At 40.4% G+C, this 20,099-nt stretch overlaps 2 protein-coding genes across 11 annotated transcripts; both read right to left on the bottom strand.

Moving 5' to 3' along the window:
- Window positions 1–4: 4 nt before the first annotated feature.
- tmem150c (transmembrane protein 150C) lies at window positions 5–8,419 on the bottom strand. 10 transcript variants are annotated; one of them, XM_066650239.1, is made up of 10 exons: window positions 8,177–8,419; window positions 4,493–4,659; window positions 3,661–3,712; window positions 3,448–3,541; window positions 3,013–3,066; window positions 2,885–2,917; window positions 2,716–2,783; window positions 2,107–2,234; window positions 1,846–2,023; window positions 5–992 (listed from the first exon to the last, which is right to left on the bottom strand). In XM_066650239.1, exons 4-10 carry the CDS (start codon window positions 3,519–3,521, stop codon window positions 784–786), a joined length of 744 nt encoding a protein of 247 aa, XP_066506336.1. In that variant the 5' UTR covers window positions 3,522–3,541; window positions 3,661–3,712; window positions 4,493–4,659; window positions 8,177–8,419; the 3' UTR covers window positions 5–783. The 10 variants fall into 10 exon arrangements, with proteins under 10 accessions (XP_066506336.1, XP_066506337.1, XP_066506338.1 ...); XM_066650240.1 differs by having other exon boundaries at window positions 4,493–4,655; XM_066650241.1 differs by lacking the exon at window positions 4,493–4,659.
- Window positions 8,420–10,601: 2,182 nt separating this feature from the next.
- Window positions 10,602–19,781, bottom strand: LOC136674559 (stearoyl-CoA desaturase 5-like). The gene is made up of 5 exons (XM_066650602.1): window positions 19,437–19,781; window positions 17,294–17,424; window positions 15,387–15,592; window positions 12,591–12,823; window positions 10,602–12,477 (listed from the first exon to the last, which is right to left on the bottom strand). Exons 1-5 carry the CDS (start codon window positions 19,660–19,662, stop codon window positions 12,287–12,289), a joined length of 987 nt encoding a protein of 328 aa, XP_066506699.1. The 5' UTR covers window positions 19,663–19,781; the 3' UTR covers window positions 10,602–12,286.
- Window positions 19,782–20,099: the final 318 nt, after the last annotated feature.

Here is a 20,099-nt window from a genome sequence, read left to right as displayed (position 1 = left end):
TCTTTGGATTAGGATACAGATGAGAGAAACTGAAGATAATAACATCTTAACGGATGCATGTGACCACTTTCAAAATGATCAGGAGGACTCAGCTGGGTGCATAAATAACTAACTGATTTTTTTAAGCCAACTGCAATGCTGCATGTCAACTTATGGTAAACAGATGTAAGTCAGTAATAGTTCAAGAAGACACTAGATTAGTCATACAGAATACAGCTTTAATGAAACACAATCCATAAGTTGAAAAACACTGTAAATGAAATGCAATGTTATTACTGGACATTCTGTTTCATCTAGATATAAAATGTGCCATTTGTGGAAAGAGCTAGGGTTGTTTAATATTGTATACTGAAAAGTAAGTTGATGTTTCAGACAATACAGAGTACAGAACATTCTTTGCCTTCTGTGCCATTATTCAGAGTCTCTTCAAGCCATTCACTTGTTGGACACTGATGTTGTCCAAGGTGAGACCACGTCCTCGCCATGTAGCACTTAAGTGAGAGTTTGTATTTTTACATGCTTTCTAAACTTGATCTACATACGCACTCATGTTCACACCTCACATCACGTTACACCTGAATACAAAAACTCACGGCTCAGAAAATGGCATCTTTTCATCTCTTGTGCTTCTTGTTGCAAAGTCTACCTACATATTGTTGTTTTAAAAAAACACTCACAGATCACTCTGGAGAGAATACATTCAACATACATGCATTAGTGGAAACTGATGAATGCTGGAAGTCGTGGGACTGAATCTGGTTTAAAAATGAGACAGCAATAGTCTTAGAGCTGGTCAGACTGGTACTCTGAGACCTCGGAGAAGCTTTCGGACAAGCTCAGCGGAGGGTCCTGGTCATCGCTGCACACAATCTCAAAGTGGTAGTGGCGGAACTCGATAGCAAAAGTGCTCAGGAATGTCAGGAAGAACATGACCAGAGCCCATTGTGCTCGGGCAGCATGCATGTGCAGTCGCTGTGCCATTAGAGCAAAGTCTGCGGTACTGTGTCAAGGTTCTAACAGAACTCATGCAGTAAAAAAAAAAAGGACAAGACATTTAGAGATAAAAATTAAAGGTAGCAGAATGTATTCTTTGGATTAGTGCTATGTTGTTTTATGAATATTTATAACGTGTAGTCTACAGAAATGTAAAGACTATTTGAAGTAGTTTAGTATAGTGCATTGAATAATGGTTTAAATAATTGAATAATACAATAATTTACTGTAAATACTGTGATTTACAGTAAAATACTGGCAGCAGAGTTCCCTGGCATTTACCGTATTTTTACAGGAACACTACTGTATTTCAAATTTACAGCATATTACTGTAATTGAGTATTACAATAAAATACTGTAGCAGCAGCAGCATTTTTTACAGTGTAAGACAACTGCTGTGACAATGATGGAGCATCATAAATAAGTAGCAAATCAGTGAATCCAACGTCATCAATCTAACCAACCAGAGCGGTTCGTATTCTCGCAGCACGGTCAGTTAGCCATGCTGAAAAACCTGGCCGAGCATGGTCCATGTGGAAATGCTACTGGAACGGTTACACACTAAGCTCTGAGCCATTCAGGCCTACAGTGGAAAACAGGCTTATGGGTTTTGTAAGGTGCTGACATCACACATGAAAGTGCTCTGTGCAGGGTAAGAGTGAAGAAGGTGCATAAAGGCACATTCACAGAAGACAGGTCTTTCTCGTGGAGTTTAAAATGCCTAAATTACCCAACAAGCCTTTTACTGTTTAATGTGAATCAATGTGGACCATTGGTTTTGTTTATTTTTAACAAGTTGAAGGGCGCTGTGAGTTGTGTCTCACACAGACACGCTGGATGTGTTAAGGATACAGAGTAGCATGCAGGACGTGACCGCTCCGGACAGCAGGAAACGAGGGATACCAGCTCGCCTGCCTTCATTCCGCAAGTTGACTTTTAGTGTCATGAAAGACTGGACCCAACAGAACAGGGTGCCTAGGCCGAAGGTCATGGAGGTGCCAATGTTGTGGAGCTCCTCGTCATTTGAAAGCTAGATAATAGTGGGGAAGCTTAAGGTAAATCGGAAGCCTAAAATAAAGGAGCCCAAGGAGTAAGTGTTGAGATCATTCCTACCTGAAAATTCCCGACTAAAGTCATACCAAAGCAGGCAAGGGACAGCGCTACCAGACTGCCGATGTTGAGCCAGGGTTTGTGCACTTTAGGCTTCAGCTGCAAGTATCTGAGGACCCCAAGGATGAAGCCTGAAAAAGTCATCATAATAAATGATATAAATTAAATTAGTAGAATAGCTGTCAAAGCACTACGCACAAAACCACGGGTGCCAAAAAGGTTCTTTGGCCTGGTGCCATAGAAGAACTACTTTCGGTTCCCATTAACAGACTATCTTTTATTTTTAAAGAAACTCCACATAACAGAGTTACATCAAGGTGAACAAGCATTTAAGGAGTTTCATTAGTTATATGACACACTAAAATCTTTCAATATCATTTCTCCAATATATTCTTAGTGCATGAATACCATGCATGTTTCTGCCATTGTTAATTATAGAACTATATATTTTGGAACTATACAAGCCCCTTTTATTAACGGTATGTAAAAGCAGTACTTCGATGTATTAATTCTAATTCACTCTGGTAACATTTAAAATATTATATGAAGTGTAATAAATACAAATAATTTGTTCTATGACTAAATCAAAGTCCATATTCTCAGTATTCCTACCCACAAAAGCAGCCATGTTCATGACTTGACTGAAAACGCAGCTGGCGGGTGGAGCATCGCCTGCAATGCTTAAAGATAAAGGAAATAAAGTATTAGTCTGGGGCTTCCGTTAGAATTATGTCTAATGACAATAAATATAGTTATTTATAACTGTTTTATTTTAATGTACCTGATATATGGAGGAGATTTCGACACTGATCTCCTGTGGAAAACCAAATCCATTTGAATCACATGAAGCATAGTGTTATATAAACTGTTTAAGATAACAACAGATTTACAAGAGGATCTCAGACTTACTTGTATTCTGCGCTGAGTGGGGTGATTTTTTCATCCTCCACTGCTATGAAATACCTAAAAGATCATAAAGGAATATTACCTTTCATTGAACGGCGCTGTTCAATAGTCATTTAATATCCATTAAGGAAAAACGTCCAATTAAATAAGCTGAAAAATCCTGATAAAAAGGTTTAAATTACAAACATAAGGGGACAGTTAACAACTGCCAAAACTGTTACAATCAGAAAGAAAAGAAACTTAAATTTGACTTTTTTAAATATAATAGAAAAACTGTATTTTATATAAATGTACATTGTTTGTCCATGGAATGCTTAAAAATGACTTTACTTACTTAAATAAATGAAGGGTGGTCTCTGACTTGTGCACAGTACTGTATCTTAGCAAAGCCAGCATTGATTACATCCCTGATACCCAGTAAATATCTGAAGTACTCACACAACCCACAAGCCTGCTGCCGTGAAGAAGGAAAACATAATGGGGAGAAACGTCCATGGGCTGCACTTCCTCATGTCTCCTTATCAATCTCTTTCTGGAACACAATACATGATTATGATCACGTGTGCTCACACCTTCCATTCATACAGTAAAGACCTGAAATGAAATAGAGTTTAAATACAAAGCACAGAAGAAAAGAGTTAAAGTAAATACCTGCCTAGCCTCAAGATATTAGTGGGTCCCCTGTGTTTAGGGTGGGATCTGTCTGGAAAGACAAAGAAATAGAGTGTCTGACAGGGTCATGCCTCTCTCTCTTGTGTTTAGAGATCCTACACTTGTTGCACTGTCATTATTTATCGACATACATTCAAAGATAAGCTATTTTCTTTACTGTTGCGATCATCATTTGAAAAAAATATGTTTAAGACTTTTAAGAAGAGGGTGGGCGAATTCAGCACCTCTTGACTGGACAGCTCCAATGAAGCTGCAACTGATACTATTTAATTAATAAAAATGTAATAGGTCGTCTACAATAGCTAGAGAAATAAGAACGTTGTTTATAGCAATTCTGTCTACAGCGGTGGTAAATAATGCGAGAGGTTCGCAAACAATCGCAATAATCAGACGCAACTTTCACCAGACTGTATCGCAGAGCCCTGAGAATAATCCTTGATAAGGGTGCATAACCTTATTTTATTCATTTACTGAATGAATGATTCACAGCCCCTTTTTACTAACACCCTAATAATGAACTAAAGTAAGTAGACATCCCCTACGTTAGCTATCCTCAATACAGTATAAACACCACTGCAATGTCAATACTAACATTAGCTGCTAACATAAGCATCATCTTTTCTCAATGAAGCTGCACGCCAGACAAAACACAGAACCAGACAACACGAGACGTTGAAGTCTCAGTTACAGGCTGTTTCACTGTTTGGAAGAGCTCCTAAAATGGAGGCTACCATCAAATCTCTCCCATATGAATAGGTTTTGTGTCTAAAATCAGCCACTTTGCGAACTCTGATCTGGGGAAAGCCCCTACCTTTTCGCTCTCTTTGCTCTGTATTCTTCGTACTCTCCTCATTTCATGAAGACCTCCTCTCCGTGCTGCTGAAGAGAAAGCCTGCCGTCGTGTAAATTTGGGCTAGGGCTGGATGGAGGGTCCTCAGTGTGTGGACCACCGGGGGCTCTCCAGACATGTCATACTGGCTGTGGGATATTGGGAGTGGGATTTAGCAATATTAGCATTTAGCCAACAAGTCCGGGCCCGTTTCGTCCTCCTCAATTAGCAACACTGGGGATTTCTCGAGAGGATTTTAGTTTGTCTTTCTTACAGTAGCTGTCCGGTCTACCTTAAATGGCGAGGGAGGCGCGGTGCTTTTAAGGTGGAACGTGAAATTCGAACGAGAAATGAAGCACCTCAGTGGTTCTAGGAGTGAGGGGCTTCAGTTTTGTAGAAAGTTCACTAAAAGTAGTGTATAAGTGTCCCCTCAAATGTACATTAAGGGTCTTAAAGTCCCTAACGTTATATTTCATTCTCTTTCTCAGAAGAAAAGTTCAATATTTCAACGTTTTTTGTTTGTTTGTTTGTTTTTGAATCGAATGCAACAGTCCTCTATAGTGACTCAGTCATACTACAGAGGGTACCAGTTTTTCTGAGCATGTAGGTGTCTTCTACATGGAACACACTCAAATATACTTCCTTCTTTTGTATATTAGTGTACACATTTGAACACACTGAATTTAACATATTGGGGAAAAAAAGTCAAAGGTGCCATTATCTTACACTGAGCATACATTCAGGAAACAAGTATTATGCACCAAAATTAGGCAAAAGTGTGTCTAGAAGATGTATAATTACATAATGGGCACTACAATAATAAAGGGTACCAACATATTTGTAAAGTCCTAGAACTAAAAACCTGAAAGAGCATTTAAATCAAAGTCCGTTTGTGGACATGTGTTAGACTGCACTATGGTGCACATGTCCTATACCACCTTTAATTTATTTCATTTCCTGTCGGTTCAAGTTCTAAATGTTTCAGTCCAATGGGGGAAGACAATAAAAACATTTACAGCTTTCATTCTTTACAACAGACTTGCTTTCAGAAATCTGCAGGGACTGTTCTCCACGCATCCAAGTTCAGTCACAGAAGTTGCATTTTCTGCTTCTTCCAAATCAAGAAATTCAAGGAATATTCAATGATATTGATGTCTGGATACTAGGGTGTAATATTTTTTTCAAATACCAGTTATGGTGGCCCAAATAGTCCAAACACAACAGAAGATATGAATCAAAAGAGAACACACAAACACACACATAAATGAATACAATATTAAGGGTTATTTATTACTTTATGTTTTGTATTTTTTTTCTAGTGTAAAGTACCTGAATGATGCGCTCACTCAAATGAGATCATGATTTGACAATGTGAATGACCTGAAAATCCATTTATACACTCTTGCATTACAAATTTGCATCCATCCATCCGTTATCCATAACCGCTTATCCAATTCAGGGTCACGGTGGGTCTAGAGCAGGGGTGGGCAATCTTATCCGCAAAGGGCCGGTGTGGCTGCTGGATTTAAGTCTATTCAGGCTCAAGCACACCTGATTTCACTCCTTTAATTAGTTGGCTTGAGTAAAACAAATGATCATGTGACCTCCTAGTTGGTTGGAACAAAAACCAGCAGCCACACCGGCCCTTTGCGGATAAGATTGCCCACCCCTGGTCTAGAGCCTACCTGGAATCATTGGGCGCATGGCGGGAATAAATCCTGGAGGGGGCGCCAGTCCTTCACAGGGTGACACACATTCACTCACACCTACGGTCACTTTTGAGTCGCCAATCCACCTACCAACATGTGTTTTTGGACTGTGGGAGGAAGCCGGAGCACCTGGAGGAAACCCACATGGACACGGGGAGAACACACCACACTCCTCACAGACAGAGCGGGAATCGAACCCACAACTTCCAGGCCCCTGGAGTGACTGCAACACCACCTGCTGCACCACCGTGCCGCCCCATTACAAATTTGATCTTGTGAAATAACTTCTCAAAATGAACACTTCTCTTCTGGAGAACACAAGTCCATTCTTTGTGTTCTTGGTATTGAAGAACAGCCTGTGATTACAGATTAAATTTTCTCCAGCCATTGTTGCCGCTACACTTGTGTTACTGTACACCATTAAAAAAAAATCTTTCGCAATTTGGGCAACTTATCTCTCTCCATTTTAGAGACATTTGTACGGAGCCCCCAAGGGCGACAGGGTGGGTTTATTTAGCAAGTCGTGGCCACTATATAGTATTTTGAGGCCACAGAATAATATATTGAGGCCACAAAAAAGTATTTTGAGCCCACAAAATGATATATTGAGGCCACAACATAGTATTTTGAGGCCACGAAACAGTATTTTGAAGCTTGGACCAAGGTACCTGCATTTGCAAAGCACAAAAGTTTGATTGGCATTGCAGCTGAACAACCACACATCTAACCTTTGAGGTTAAGTCTAACACTGGATTGCAGTTGCTTAACGTTAATGCACACTGCCTTGAGGTTCATGGATGACATGGAAAAGCAGTGCGAATTAGAGAACTTTCTCTATGAGAATCAAATAGCAAAAATGGTGGAAGACAATGTAGGTTTGGACAAGTTTTGTCAGGGTGCGCAGTCATTTCATGGCTTCCATTTACTATTTTGTGGCCCAATATGTTATTTTGTGGCCTCAATATATTATTTCATGTCCTCAATATACTATCTTGTGTCCTCAATATATTATTTTGTGGCCTCAATATATTATTTAGTGTCCTCAAAATACTATCTTGTGACCTCAATATATTATTTTGTGTCCTCAAAATACTATCTTGTGGCCTCAATATATTATTTTGTGTCCTCAAAATACTATCTTGTGGCCTCAATATATTATTTCATGTCCTCAATATACTATCTTGTGTCCTCAATATATTATTTTGTGGCCTCAATATATTATTTAGTGTCCTCAAAATACTATCTTGTGGCCTCAATATATTATTTTGTGGTCTCAAAATACTATATAGTGGCTATGACTTGCTAAATAAACCCACCACGTCACTTTAGGGGCTCCATACATTTGAGTACACAACATACTTCTCCGAAAATAGTTAGTGTTAAGTACCAAATTGTAACACACTCTGTTTTGTACATTAATTTGTTTGTGGATACTTTTGAATAGCCAATGCACCTACCAGCATGTGCTTCTGACTGGTGGACAGAAACCAGAGCGCCCAGAGGAAACCTACACAGTTAAGGGGAGAACACGCCACACTCCTCACAGACAGTCATCTGGCTCCGGACCTGTGTGGCAGCCACGGTCTATTCTGTGTAGTCTTTTACTGTACTTCCCATTTTCGGCTGTGTTTTGACTCCTGTGGGCCATCGTAGTGTAATCTACAGTTGTCCCTCCCAGAGAAAAATCATTTTAGCCACCAAACCAAACCAAAACATAATGGACCTCAAGGAATATGAAAGTATTGTATATTCCGGTTCGTTTAGGCGAATTCACCGTTCAAAAGCACAGTTTACACTGTAAAGGAAACTACAAGTTTCAAACTCTATCATTGAACGGAAAAACACTTCCAGAGCTCCACCGCCGCCCACGGACGGGACAAACGAACACTGTTAATAAATAAGTAAACCGATACTATTTCAGTATCCTAGTGCACAAAATAAGCTCGGAATTATTTACCATTACGTGGTCAGAGTTTTGTGTATTTCAGTTGTTTTGAGGTTCGTGTCTTCAAAACTCTCCCAAACCACGGTCCCGTCGCCGAACCCCGTGGATTTAACCGCTCCAGAGCAGGACTGAGTGATATCCGAATTTAATAAGAATTCATAACGCTGTGTTAAGATCCGCAGTGTGAAACTTCTCGAAACAGTCAACCCAGTTAAAAGCGAAAGCGGCTGAACGACTTTTCGCAACGACTGCTACCGCCCCATACACCCACTCTGAAAACACACGGTGATTTACAGACACAAGGGAATGGTTTTTTTTTATCATTTCAGCAATACAGAGTGCGTTCAGGACACAGTGAAAAGAAACAACGTTCCCCTGAACCACACTGATACATAACACAACTCACACATGACTATATAAACTACACACGTGTATCAAACACTAGAGAAGTACAGTAACAGTAAACAAATAGTGAGGGAGACAGTGCAGTTTGACCAGTCAGAGTTCACAGTGGGGGTAACGTAAGTGAAATAAAGTGTAGTAAACAATGTTATGAAATTGCTGAAAGGAACATAGATGTAAACAGAGCCAAGAACATTAAATATAATACACTAACTAGCAGCAAATTGATAGCAGTCACTTTGTTTCCTTCATTTAGCAGCAAGTGAATTTAAAGAGAGGAGTTGGTGTGTTCTCCCTGTGTCTGCGTGGGTTTCCTCCGGGTGCTCCGGTTTCCTCCCACAGTGCAAAAACACATGTTGGTAGGTGGATTGGCGACTCAAAAGTGTCCGTAGGTGTGAGTGTGTGTGTCGCCCTGTGAAGGACTGGCGCCCCCTCCAGGGTGTATTCCTGCCTTGCGCCTAATGATTCCAGGTAGGCTCTGGACCCACCGCGACCCTGAAATGGATAAGGGTTACAGATAATGGATGGATGAATTTAAAGAAACACCAGGTAGTATTTTTACCTTGAAACGACAGCATCGAAATTGATTTGATGTTTCACTGACCTGTAATAGAACTCTATTCCGGGCCCAGCACTGCAGAAACTGAACTATGTAACTCTTGGAGTAGTGCTTCATTTTGTTCAAGGTAATGAAGCGTCCAGGTCCGGAACCACTGGTTACCAGGCAGGAATGCACCAGCTCTATCTGTATTTATATGTATGTATTTATCTGGCCACACATGGCAATCTCCGTAGGCAAGCACTGAACAATAGATTGCTACCGTCATACAGTAGCCTAAAGTCACAGTGCTCAATGCCAAGTGCATGTTACAGTGGTGTAAATCCTCCAAGCCCCATTTGAGATGAGCTGGGCAGTGTTTCTGATCCAGTTTTGATCTTGTAAAACTGTGTATGATTGATTAATCACAAAAAAACAATGGTAGCGTTTATGTTTATTGAGCACTTATTAAACTGAAACATCTCCACATATAATCATTAATATCTGTGCAGTAGAATGCTACTTCTTTAATAACAGCACCTGTATGTCATAGTTTACCTATCGGATGTACAAATGATCCAATGTTAACTTTTAGCAATGCATTGACCAGTGAGTTGTAGCATATTGTAATCCATCCCATGTTTTGATGAGGTTTGATCAGCTGACTGTCACCATTATGATGTTCATCTTCTGACATGCTGAAGAACCCCACTCTGTGTGGTACATTTGATCTGGTTTGTTTTCCTACCAATATCACTCTTTACAAAGACGGCTGATAAATGTTTAACAAGCTCAGTTCTTAATGCACTGTATTATCTGTATAGCTCTGGTGAAGACAGCATGTGCAATTGAAAATCACAGATCCACAATAGCAAGCACACGAATCACTGAGCATAGCATTTAAGAGAACTCATATTAGGAACTCTAGTTTTAAAACAGCTTCTAAAAGGTCCATCTCATATTACTCCAAGGCTACACCTCTCCGTTAACAGAGATTTGAAATGTGACGTTGGCCTCAGTTTGTTGGTCAAAATTTGCAGCTGCATTTTGCTAAGAAGGACATTAGCCTAGATCTTACGCTCCAGTGCCTGAGTGAATAGCCACTGCTCAAATGCTCAAATGAGAAAACACTGAGCATCCAGCTGAGCCTCCCTCATACACATGGCTCTCTGAAATCATCTGAAGACTTTCTGCACATGGAGACAGAAGCACAATAATTCAATAGGAGGTGCCAGCATATTGACTGAATGTGTACTGCGTGACCCATGTGTAGTTGTATGCACAGGGTAATTCAATTGTTAAAATCAATGACAATCACTGGGTCTTTTGCTCACTTCACATCATCCAAACAAACATCTCCAGGATAAAATCATAAAAGCATTTAGACTAAGCTTTGTAGGGAAGGTTTTGCGCCGATACTTGGTTTTTCAAATAGACTGAATATGTACCAGGGCTCTATAAACCGTTTGTGAAGGGTCTTGGGTCTTGTCTTTGGGTCTTGTATCCCTTCATATTCATAACAGATATTATATATCATTTGTCTAAAGCTCCTCACAGAAACTGTAGCATAGTTCAACAGAGACAACAATTTCACTGAGCCACCGCTGTGCAAACTGTTTGGAAACGTCCAAAACAGACCATTAAAATGCTTTGAATTTATCATTGACACTTTGGTGTGGGCCTAGATCTTTTTTTTTTTTGTCTTTTTCCTCATTTCTCAAGCTAAAAATAGTAAAAGAAAAAATTCTCAGTTAATTTTTGGCAAGAATTTTTGGTGGCTGGAATTTTGGTGCATGCATATTGTAAACGACGCGTGACTGAATCCGTACTGGGTTTGGATATCAAGAAAGAACAGTGGGATTGGTGGGAGTCATACCCAGAACCAAAACATTTTATGCCTGATTCTCCTGAGCCACACCAAGATAAGATCTCTGAGACTCAACTAAATAATTAACGAATAAATGGAACTGATATAGACTTACAGCCTTGATCCATTTGTGTCTGGAAGAGTGACCCGGTGTGGTCGGTGCGTAGCTGTGCTGCAAAGCAAATACTCTTAAATATGGAAAACAAAGGGGCTTGCAGGGTGTAACATATCATTTGTGTATCATTTGTTAAAGACAGCAAAAGTTACATGCATTCACATACACAGAGCAACATCGCTATATAACCGTACAACAGTGCATTTAACAGCATCTACATACTACGAACCCATCAAAGCATTCTGCGAACAGTTAAAACAAAGCTCTCTACACTAAAGACTCCAATCAAATCTCTATTTTCCTAATTTCCCATGCCTCCAACACGTCCAAGCTCTCTACCATACGTCTATAAATGTAACTCATACACAGACAGACACAATGGTAAGTACATGTCAATAAAATGACCAACATCTACATACAAATCAAGTATAAAATGGCTAGCATGGACTCAAATACATCTTTTTGTTGCTCTCCTGGATTTAATAATTTAGGTAGCAGTTATTCATTCATTCAAGTTTAGAACCAGAATGTATAGCATTAATTTTGGTCGGGCTTTTTGCGTGAAATTTTGCTCTCTTTCAAATGTGCGTTTAGAGGGCTAAAGTGCAAATAATTTGGGATCATGTGGTATTAATTAGGCCATGTATTTTCTAAAAAAATGTGCACAACATGGACGTCCTTTCGTTAAAGTGCTCTGGTATTGAGACTAATTTACAAAAGCAGCAAATTTAAGGCAAGCCCTCCCTAGGGCAGATCAATCGTGGTGAAACATACATTAGGCTTCCTCATCTCAGGGTATTACTGGGCAATGTAAAACAACTATTTGATCATTTAAAGTAGTAAACGCACTCTTTGATGTATGCTACAAATGATACTGATGCTTTGTAAAACACCAAAGTTACACTGATCGCAAAAAAAAAAACATGATTTATAATAAGTGATCACTGAATTATAAATAACAGGCAACAAAACATATGCTCACAATAAAACCCTACAGTGAAACAGAAAGCCAAAAATATCTGTCTGTTTCACCTAAATCTAACCTGTCACAATGATTAGCCTGCTAAAAATACATTATGCGAATGTAGAGAAGTAAATAAGTTAATATATACGAGTATATACTAAAAATCAACCCATCTTGTCACCACCTCTCCTCACTGCCATTTTCATTAGATGCGCTGTGGCGATGTTTTTGTCTCCTCAAGCGCTCCCATCACCTGTCCTTAGCTTCCGAGCCTTGATCATCTCCGGCGTGGCTTTTTTCCGGTTGCTTGCGAGGCCGAGCCAGCACATGAGGTCAATGAAGCACGTGGTGGGGTTGTAGCGGAGGCCAAATTCGCTGGCTGAGTAATCGAAGGGAAAAGTGTGATGGAAGTTGTGGAAGCCTTCCCCTGTGGAACAGAATGCAAGGAACAAAACTGATTAACCCCTATAATGTTAAACCAAGGACTACATCCTATATTAGATCCATTACATTAAAAAAAGATGAAATTCCAGAAAATACCAATGGCTCCAAAGGTGACAAAGCGGTTTTCCCGGGGGTTGATGGTGCAGTCGTAGGGTCGGTTTCCGTACATATGAGCAGCACTGTTGACCAACCAAGTCACATTGAGAGATATGGTGTAGCGGAGGATAGAGGCCAGAAAGTATGAGTTCCACATACTTTCTCCCCAGAAATACCATGGCACCACGGTGGGCAGGAGGAAGCACATCACCACTACAGAGATTTTGTAATACCTGAACAAAACAAATGACATCGGTTGTTAAAATATATGAGCTGTCCTCCTAAATATAACTCCTCATATAAATTATTTCTTAAATATATTAAGAAATGTTGATTTATCAACGGGTGGCACGGTGGTGCAGCAGGTAGTGTCGCAGTCGCACAGCTCCAGGAGCCTGGAGGTTGAGGGTTCGATTCTCGCTCCGGGTGACTGTCTGTGAGGAGTGTGGTGTGTTTTCCCTGTGTCCGCATGGGTTTCCTCCGGGTGACTGTCTGTGAGGAGTGTGGTGTGTTCTCCCTGTGTCCGCGTGGGTTTCCTCCGGGTGACTGTCTGTGAGGAGTGTGGTGTGTTCTCCCTGTGTCCGTGTGGGTTTCCTCCGGGTGACTGTCTGTGAGGAGTGTGGTGTGTTCTCCCTGTGTCCGCGTGGGTTTTCTCCGGGTGCTCCGGTTTCCTCCCACAGTCCAAAAACACACGTTGGTAGGTGGATTGGCGACTCAAAAAAAGTGTCCGTAGGTGTGTGTGTGTATGTGTTGCCCTGTGAAGGACTGGCGCCCCCTCCAGGGTGTATTCCCGCCTTGCGCCCAATGATTCCAGGTAGGCTCTGGACCCACCGCGACCCTGAATTGGATAAGCGCTTACAGATAATGAATGAATGATTTATCAACACGATGTGTACCATCTTTACTTTTCAGCACAAAAACCAGGTACTAATAAAGCAAAATAATTCAAATGAGATACATATGTAAAATCCCATAATGTGACTACTGTGAGTGTTTTACAATATATGAGTCCATACTGGTGATTTAATATGATCAGTCTTTGCTGTTGGATGATGCTAATAATTTAAAGGGTCCATGAAAAAACCCAACTGAACAATGCTTGTTTTCACTGCTTTAACCAAGAGAACATCCCACCTAAGCTCTTTAGACATCACGGAATTTGATTTCGAGGAGTCCTGTCAGCAGAGCGGTGCACGGAGGCCGGTGGGCCCATAACCCAGAGGTCGATGGAATAAAACCAACCTCTGCTAAATCCTTTTGTATTGTGCGAGGAAGGCAGTGCCACACGAGTAAATGTCAAACTAAGCTGTTGCGCTATGAATGACAATACAAACCTAAAAAAGATGTCTATTGGTATAATAATGGATAAGGCACTGGCCTCCTATACCAGAGATTGTGGGGCCCACCTGGGTTGTAGGAGCAGTGAAAATGTGCAGGGGAAATTGTGGTGGGCCCATAACACAAAGGCTGATGGATCAAAACCAATCTATGCTAGAACAGATTCATATTATATGCAGGCTGTGCACATGCAGAAGAACCAAGGAAAAATGAACAGTTCTCTGTGTCTGGCATTAAAAATAAATCAAACCATTTCTGAAAGCTTTACTTGAATCAAAAATCTAAATGCTACAAAAATCAATTACTATGGGTTTATATTTCTATATTCCGACTGACTGGCTGCTATTTATTGATCCTCCATTAAAAGCACTGCACACGGAAACACTTATTGTAACTTCTATGTAAATGGAAGAGATTGTTATAAGCTGAATATACAGAACCAGTCAAAAGTTTGGACATCTTCTCATTTGACGTTTTTTTCATATTATACATTGTAAATTTGCTACATTGAATATGGAAGACATTAAAACTATGAAGGGACACATATGGAATTGGGTGGTAAATAAAAGTAGCACCCTTTTGCTTTGATGACAGCTTTGCACACTCCTGTCGTTCTCTCAATCAGCTTCATGAGCTCATCACCTGGAATGGTTTTCAGTGAACAGCTGTGGCCTCGTCAAGAGTTAATTAGTAGAACTGCCCGCTTTCTTAATGTGTTTAAGACCATAACTTGGGTTGTGCAGAGGTATGGGCTGGTACACAGTTCTATACAGTGAATAGCTTTAATATGAAAATGTTGACTGGTACTGTACACCGATTAACCATAACATTTTCACCACATCCTTGTTTCTACACTCAGTGTCCGTTATTCAGCTCCACTCACCACAGGAGCACTTTGTAGTTCTTCAATTGGTGCAGAGCCGAGAATGATCAACCACCCACTGTGTGGTGTTCCCTTGGGGCTCCTGTCCATCCTGACCAAAGTGACCATTAAAGGAATGGACATTGAGTGTAGAAACATTGAGTGTAAATGTGTCAATATCATAAGCTCACAACAAAAATGGATACCCTGTGATGGACTGGCACCCTGTCTGGAATGTGTCACTGCTCTGGACTCACAGCAGCCCTGAACAGGACGAAGCAGTAACAGAAGATGACGATGATGTATATGATATTTTCCATCTATGGAACGTATGTACTGAGGAAACAACGGTATATTTAGAAAATAGAGGACAATTACAGTTTCCTATTATACTGGCCTTGTAAATCCCACAACACTGATCTGGTGTATATATGAGATCGGGCAGGCGGCTAGTAACACACACCAGTGTGATTGCTTATAGCAGTCTGTGAAAGCCGAATTACCAACACAAACATTGCAGTAATGATCAATTTTTTTTTGCAATATCCTGCAAACCTCACAAAACTGTACACAGTGATATGGCAAGATGGACCTACTTCCTCTGGAACATAACAACGGGGTCAGCCAACAGGTCACTGACGTCCAGCTTCTTGCCCTTCTCAATAACATCCTTGTGTTTGCGCACAAACAGCCAGCCTATGTGTGCGAAGAAGAAGCCTCGCGTGGCGTTGTGGGGGTCAGCGTCTGTCTCTGAGAACTTGTGATGGGCTCTGTGGTCTCTTGACCACTCAAAGATATCATTCTGAAAAGAAAATGACACACATGATCACATGCGGAAATACAGAGTAGTGACTCAGACCCTGCACTGCCCTGTGATTGGGTCACAATGTTGATTTTCAAACCCTCTGGAGAACGTGAAATTCATTGTGAATGAACTGAAAATTGGATAAATGTTGGTGTGTTTGGTTTAATCCAGTGAAAATATAATGAGGGAGGGGAATGAGATCTAGCTCCTCCCTATGGATTGTTGTTTAAGACCAATGTTAAGATATTAGTCATTTTTTAACAAACTTTTTGAGAGGCTACATTTATTTTTATTTAAGTCAATCTTTAACTTATGTAACAGTACTTTTTAAAGTTTGATTTAAGGCTACTCTACCCCCTCTGTTTAAATATTTGTATTTATTCATTCATTCATTGATTCATTCATTATCTGTAACACTTATCCAATTCAGGGTCGCGGTGGGTCCAGAGCCTACCTGGAATCATTGGGCGCAAGGCGGAAATACACCCTGGAGGGGGCGCCAGTCCTTCACAGGGCAACACAGACACACACACATTCACTCACACACTCACACCTACGGACACTTTTGAGTCGCCAATCCACCTACTGACGTGTGTTTTTGGACTGTGGGAGGAAACCGGAGCACCCGGAGGAAACCCACGCGGACACAGGGAGAACACGTATTTATTTATTTTTAGTTCACTGCTGCCTTAAAATTCTGCCAGATTAAGGTATCTCAGTAGGCAGCATATATAACGACTCTAATAACTGGTACAGTGTACAGGTCAGGAGCCTGCACACTATGATGTACAATGCTCTCTACATAGACGGCTCACCAGGTCTTGGGACAGACCCTATGTGAACTGTCAATTACATGGTGTCCAATTGTAAGTTTTGTGCAATAGATGCAATGATAAAAGCCATGGAATAATTTTAATGTTAATTTCTCCCTATAATTAGCACTAATGAAGGATCCTGAATCAGTTCTGAACACTACTTTAAATCCATGCCCTTCTGCCTTCAGATAATTCAAGTTTATTAAGGTGAAATTAAAATAATACTTAATTCCTAAAGGTCTTATGAAGTGTGCCCTTATTATAATGTCATTAACCTAAGCAGACTGTGTTTTTAATAGACACCATTTACTGGACGCTGGAGGTTGTTCATTTTTATCAGTTGGCCAGGTGAAAAAAAGTTCACAGATTACACATTAAATTTGAATCATTATTAGGAAGAATTACTCTTCTGGGCTCTCACAACAGAGCCAGCTGTCAATCAATGTAGTTTTTAGAAATGGGAAACAGCCTCTTTAAGTAATAACAAGGCAATTAATTACAAGGCAACTGTTGCCGTATAAACCATGAGATCAAAGGTCTAGTGCACACAAAATAAGTTAATTAAAAATTACTCAAATTACATTCTGATGTTCACAAGGTATACATTCCATTTTCTGGAGCAGATTTACTTAAGTTTCTTGCAACAGTTGTCACTTTCAATCTTTCAATCACAATAAATGTAAAAATGTTTTGACATCAGAACAATCTGAATTTGATTTGAAGCTGTCAATATACGTCAGTAAGTACACAATGTTAATGTATTGCATTGTGTGTCTATGTAACTATGAGACTAGTATGTTGTTAACTTTGCCATAAATGAATGGCTTAGAGATGTATTAATGGCTAAAGGTCAAATTTAAAAGTTAAGTGTTCCCCCACTCACCTGGAAGGCCATGGAGTTGGCAGCAGCCAGGAAGATCCTCAGAGGCATTTTGGCTTTGTATGATCTGTGACTCCATAAACGATGAGCTCCTGCTGTAATTCCAAGAGCTGTCACCATGAAACACCCGTACGCTGGAAAAAAAACATAACACAATGGCTTGGAACACTGATTCTACTCCAGGTGCAAAAATACTCCAGTTTTCCGACTGCTCCTTGTAGCTATGAGGTGGTTCTAACCTACTGCCTGGATTAGAACTGTGGGCCCACACTAATGTCCAATGTTTTTAAGTACATATTCCCTGATCCTTAGGCACTGGGATTTATAAAATTAGAATTAGAGATACAAAGCCTTAATAGTGTCACATTTTACCAATACAGCCAAAGAAAATAAATGGCTGTAGACTAACCTCGTGTAATATGCGACAGTGAGTACAGTTCATCAGCACGTTATGTCCTTGTTGAAAACAATACATGCAATTTGCCAGTGTTCCTTAATGTCCGCCTTTGATTAACAATTAAATCTTCAAAAACTCATCTGTGCTGAGGATTAAATTTTTTAGAATTAATTTCAAAGGCAAAAATGCCTTAAAATAGCTTAGATATAACTCTACATATACTTTTAGTACACACAATTAGTCCCTGTCTCTCCCCATTACTTCTGTGTTGCTTGCATTATATCCACACACTTCAAGTTAAAGGGATCGGTTCCTTAGGATTACCATGTTTTAAACCCTGGCTGTCTGAATCTGCTAGTTTAAGACTGTGAAAAACCACTGTTTTGTAGTGGAAATGCTCAGCCATGTCACTGACTGCTTAGCTCATTCATGATTTTCACTGGAGGGGCTCTTTGACAATATCCACAAGAAAAAGTGTCAAAGTGTGCTGTTAGTTATCATGACAAGGACATAATACTGACAGTATAATGCGGCCCGGCCCTATGGCTCCTCCTGTTTATTCACCTTGATCTATTTGTATTTGCAATAAACATTATTGCTCAGTACTGCTAATCCACATTGGCCAGTCCGGGATTGACATTCCATAAATGACGGTATATCTGCATCAGATGTGTGCAAGAGGATAATGGTTGTACCCCATCCCGACTAGGTCTCACATCCTGAGGTCCTAAAAGATTGGGTTTGGGGTGAGGAAGGTGTTTATGTGCTCTGTCTTACAAGGCCCGTGTTTCCATAGAAACTGGACTCCTGCTATATAAGTTGCCTAATGTGGGATTTGGTGTTAGCACACATGCATTCATGCACGTACTCGCTCGCTCTCTCTCTCGCTCTCTCTCTCTCTCTCGCTCTCTCTCTCTCTCTCTCTCTCTCTCTCTCTCACACACAGACACACACACACACACACCTGATGTCTCTGACATCAATGACTCTCATTAACTGTCACTCTGGGTGCTAACTGTTGTGATGGAACTATTTTAAGGTCAAATATCAAATGGCAGTGGCAGAACTGACAATAATTAAAAATACAGTACATTTAGTTGCTGCAGTTGAACTGCTGGGGGAGTCATCCCGGGGATAAATATGACCAGAAAACAACAGGGTTTTATATAAGAAGGCTATAATAATAGTAGTAATAATAACAACAGTAATAACAATAAAAACCTATTTGGAAATTTGGAAATACTGTAAAAATAATAATAATAATAATAATTAGTTAATTTTGAATCTCTAATCACAGGGCCAGAAATATGTTTTTTTTATTATTAGCTTAATTATGCTAGTAATGTTGCTAGCATTATATTTCTAAAAATTATTTAGTAGGCCTCTGTGTAAATAACGGTCTAACAGTTCACCCCGCATAGCACTGTTATAATATGCTTTTCTTCGTATACTTTGCTGATTTAAAGGGTGTATTTAACGCTCAGATACAACAAACTAAGACTGTTCAGGTATTAGCGTTAACCCTGAGGTAAATAACCCAAGTACTTTTTTGCTTGTTCTATGGGCTTTCTCCATAAACAGCACTGGCGCCATTATTTTTAACACCGGGAAAAACAAAAGTCCTTGCTTCAACTAGACGTCTATGCTGCACCACCACTAACCAAAACAACCCAGAATAAACCCCAACCAGTTCTTAGGACACGTCACAAGAGACGGGGTTTAGTTTTTGTGTTCGCTTCAGATACTCACCCCAGATCCAGGTGAAGTGATGTGCCCTGGGGATGAGTATGAGCGCGTACACCGCGGCGGCGTGCAGCAGCGCCATCAGCACCACGTTCCTCCACACCATCGGCGAGCGGCCTCGGACCTGCGCCCCATCCTCCACCGACTCGACCCGCGTCTCCTGGCTTTCGGCTCCGTCAGGCTCGCAGCGGCCAGCCGCACCGCGGAGATCACCGTCCGGGAAAGACACCATATTTCCGGCGAAAAAAAGCAGGTCTACAGGCCTCTTTAACACGAGTTACAGACGAACCAGAAGGCTGCTATCCACAAGAGAGAGAGAGAGCCGGAGTTACTGCGTGGAGCTCGGGAAGATGGAATATGATGGAGATGCTGAACTTACACACAGTTGCCTGAGGGGGCGCTGGAGAGACACTTACGTGTGACGATAACATCGACGTCCTTCTAGATCCGTGACAAAATAGCTTAAATAAATAGATATATTATTAATAATAATAACGTAACAAATGATTATTTGGAATACAAAAATGTTATTTTAAAATATTAATGAAATATTGTATGATTTCTTTACAAAGACACACTGTGGTGCTGTATGCCTTGAGATAGTTTAACTTAAATAATTTAAATTGTTTGAACAATATCTGTCTAGGGGCAGCACGGTGGCTCTGCAGA

Source organism: Hoplias malabaricus, chromosome 18, assembly GCF_029633855.1.
Source record: "Hoplias malabaricus isolate fHopMal1 chromosome 18, fHopMal1.hap1, whole genome shotgun sequence".
NCBI lineage: Eukaryota > Metazoa > Chordata > Actinopteri > Characiformes > Erythrinidae > Hoplias > Hoplias malabaricus.
Note: the sequence above shows the minus strand (reverse complement) of the source record. Positions and strands in the feature narration are given on the sequence as shown.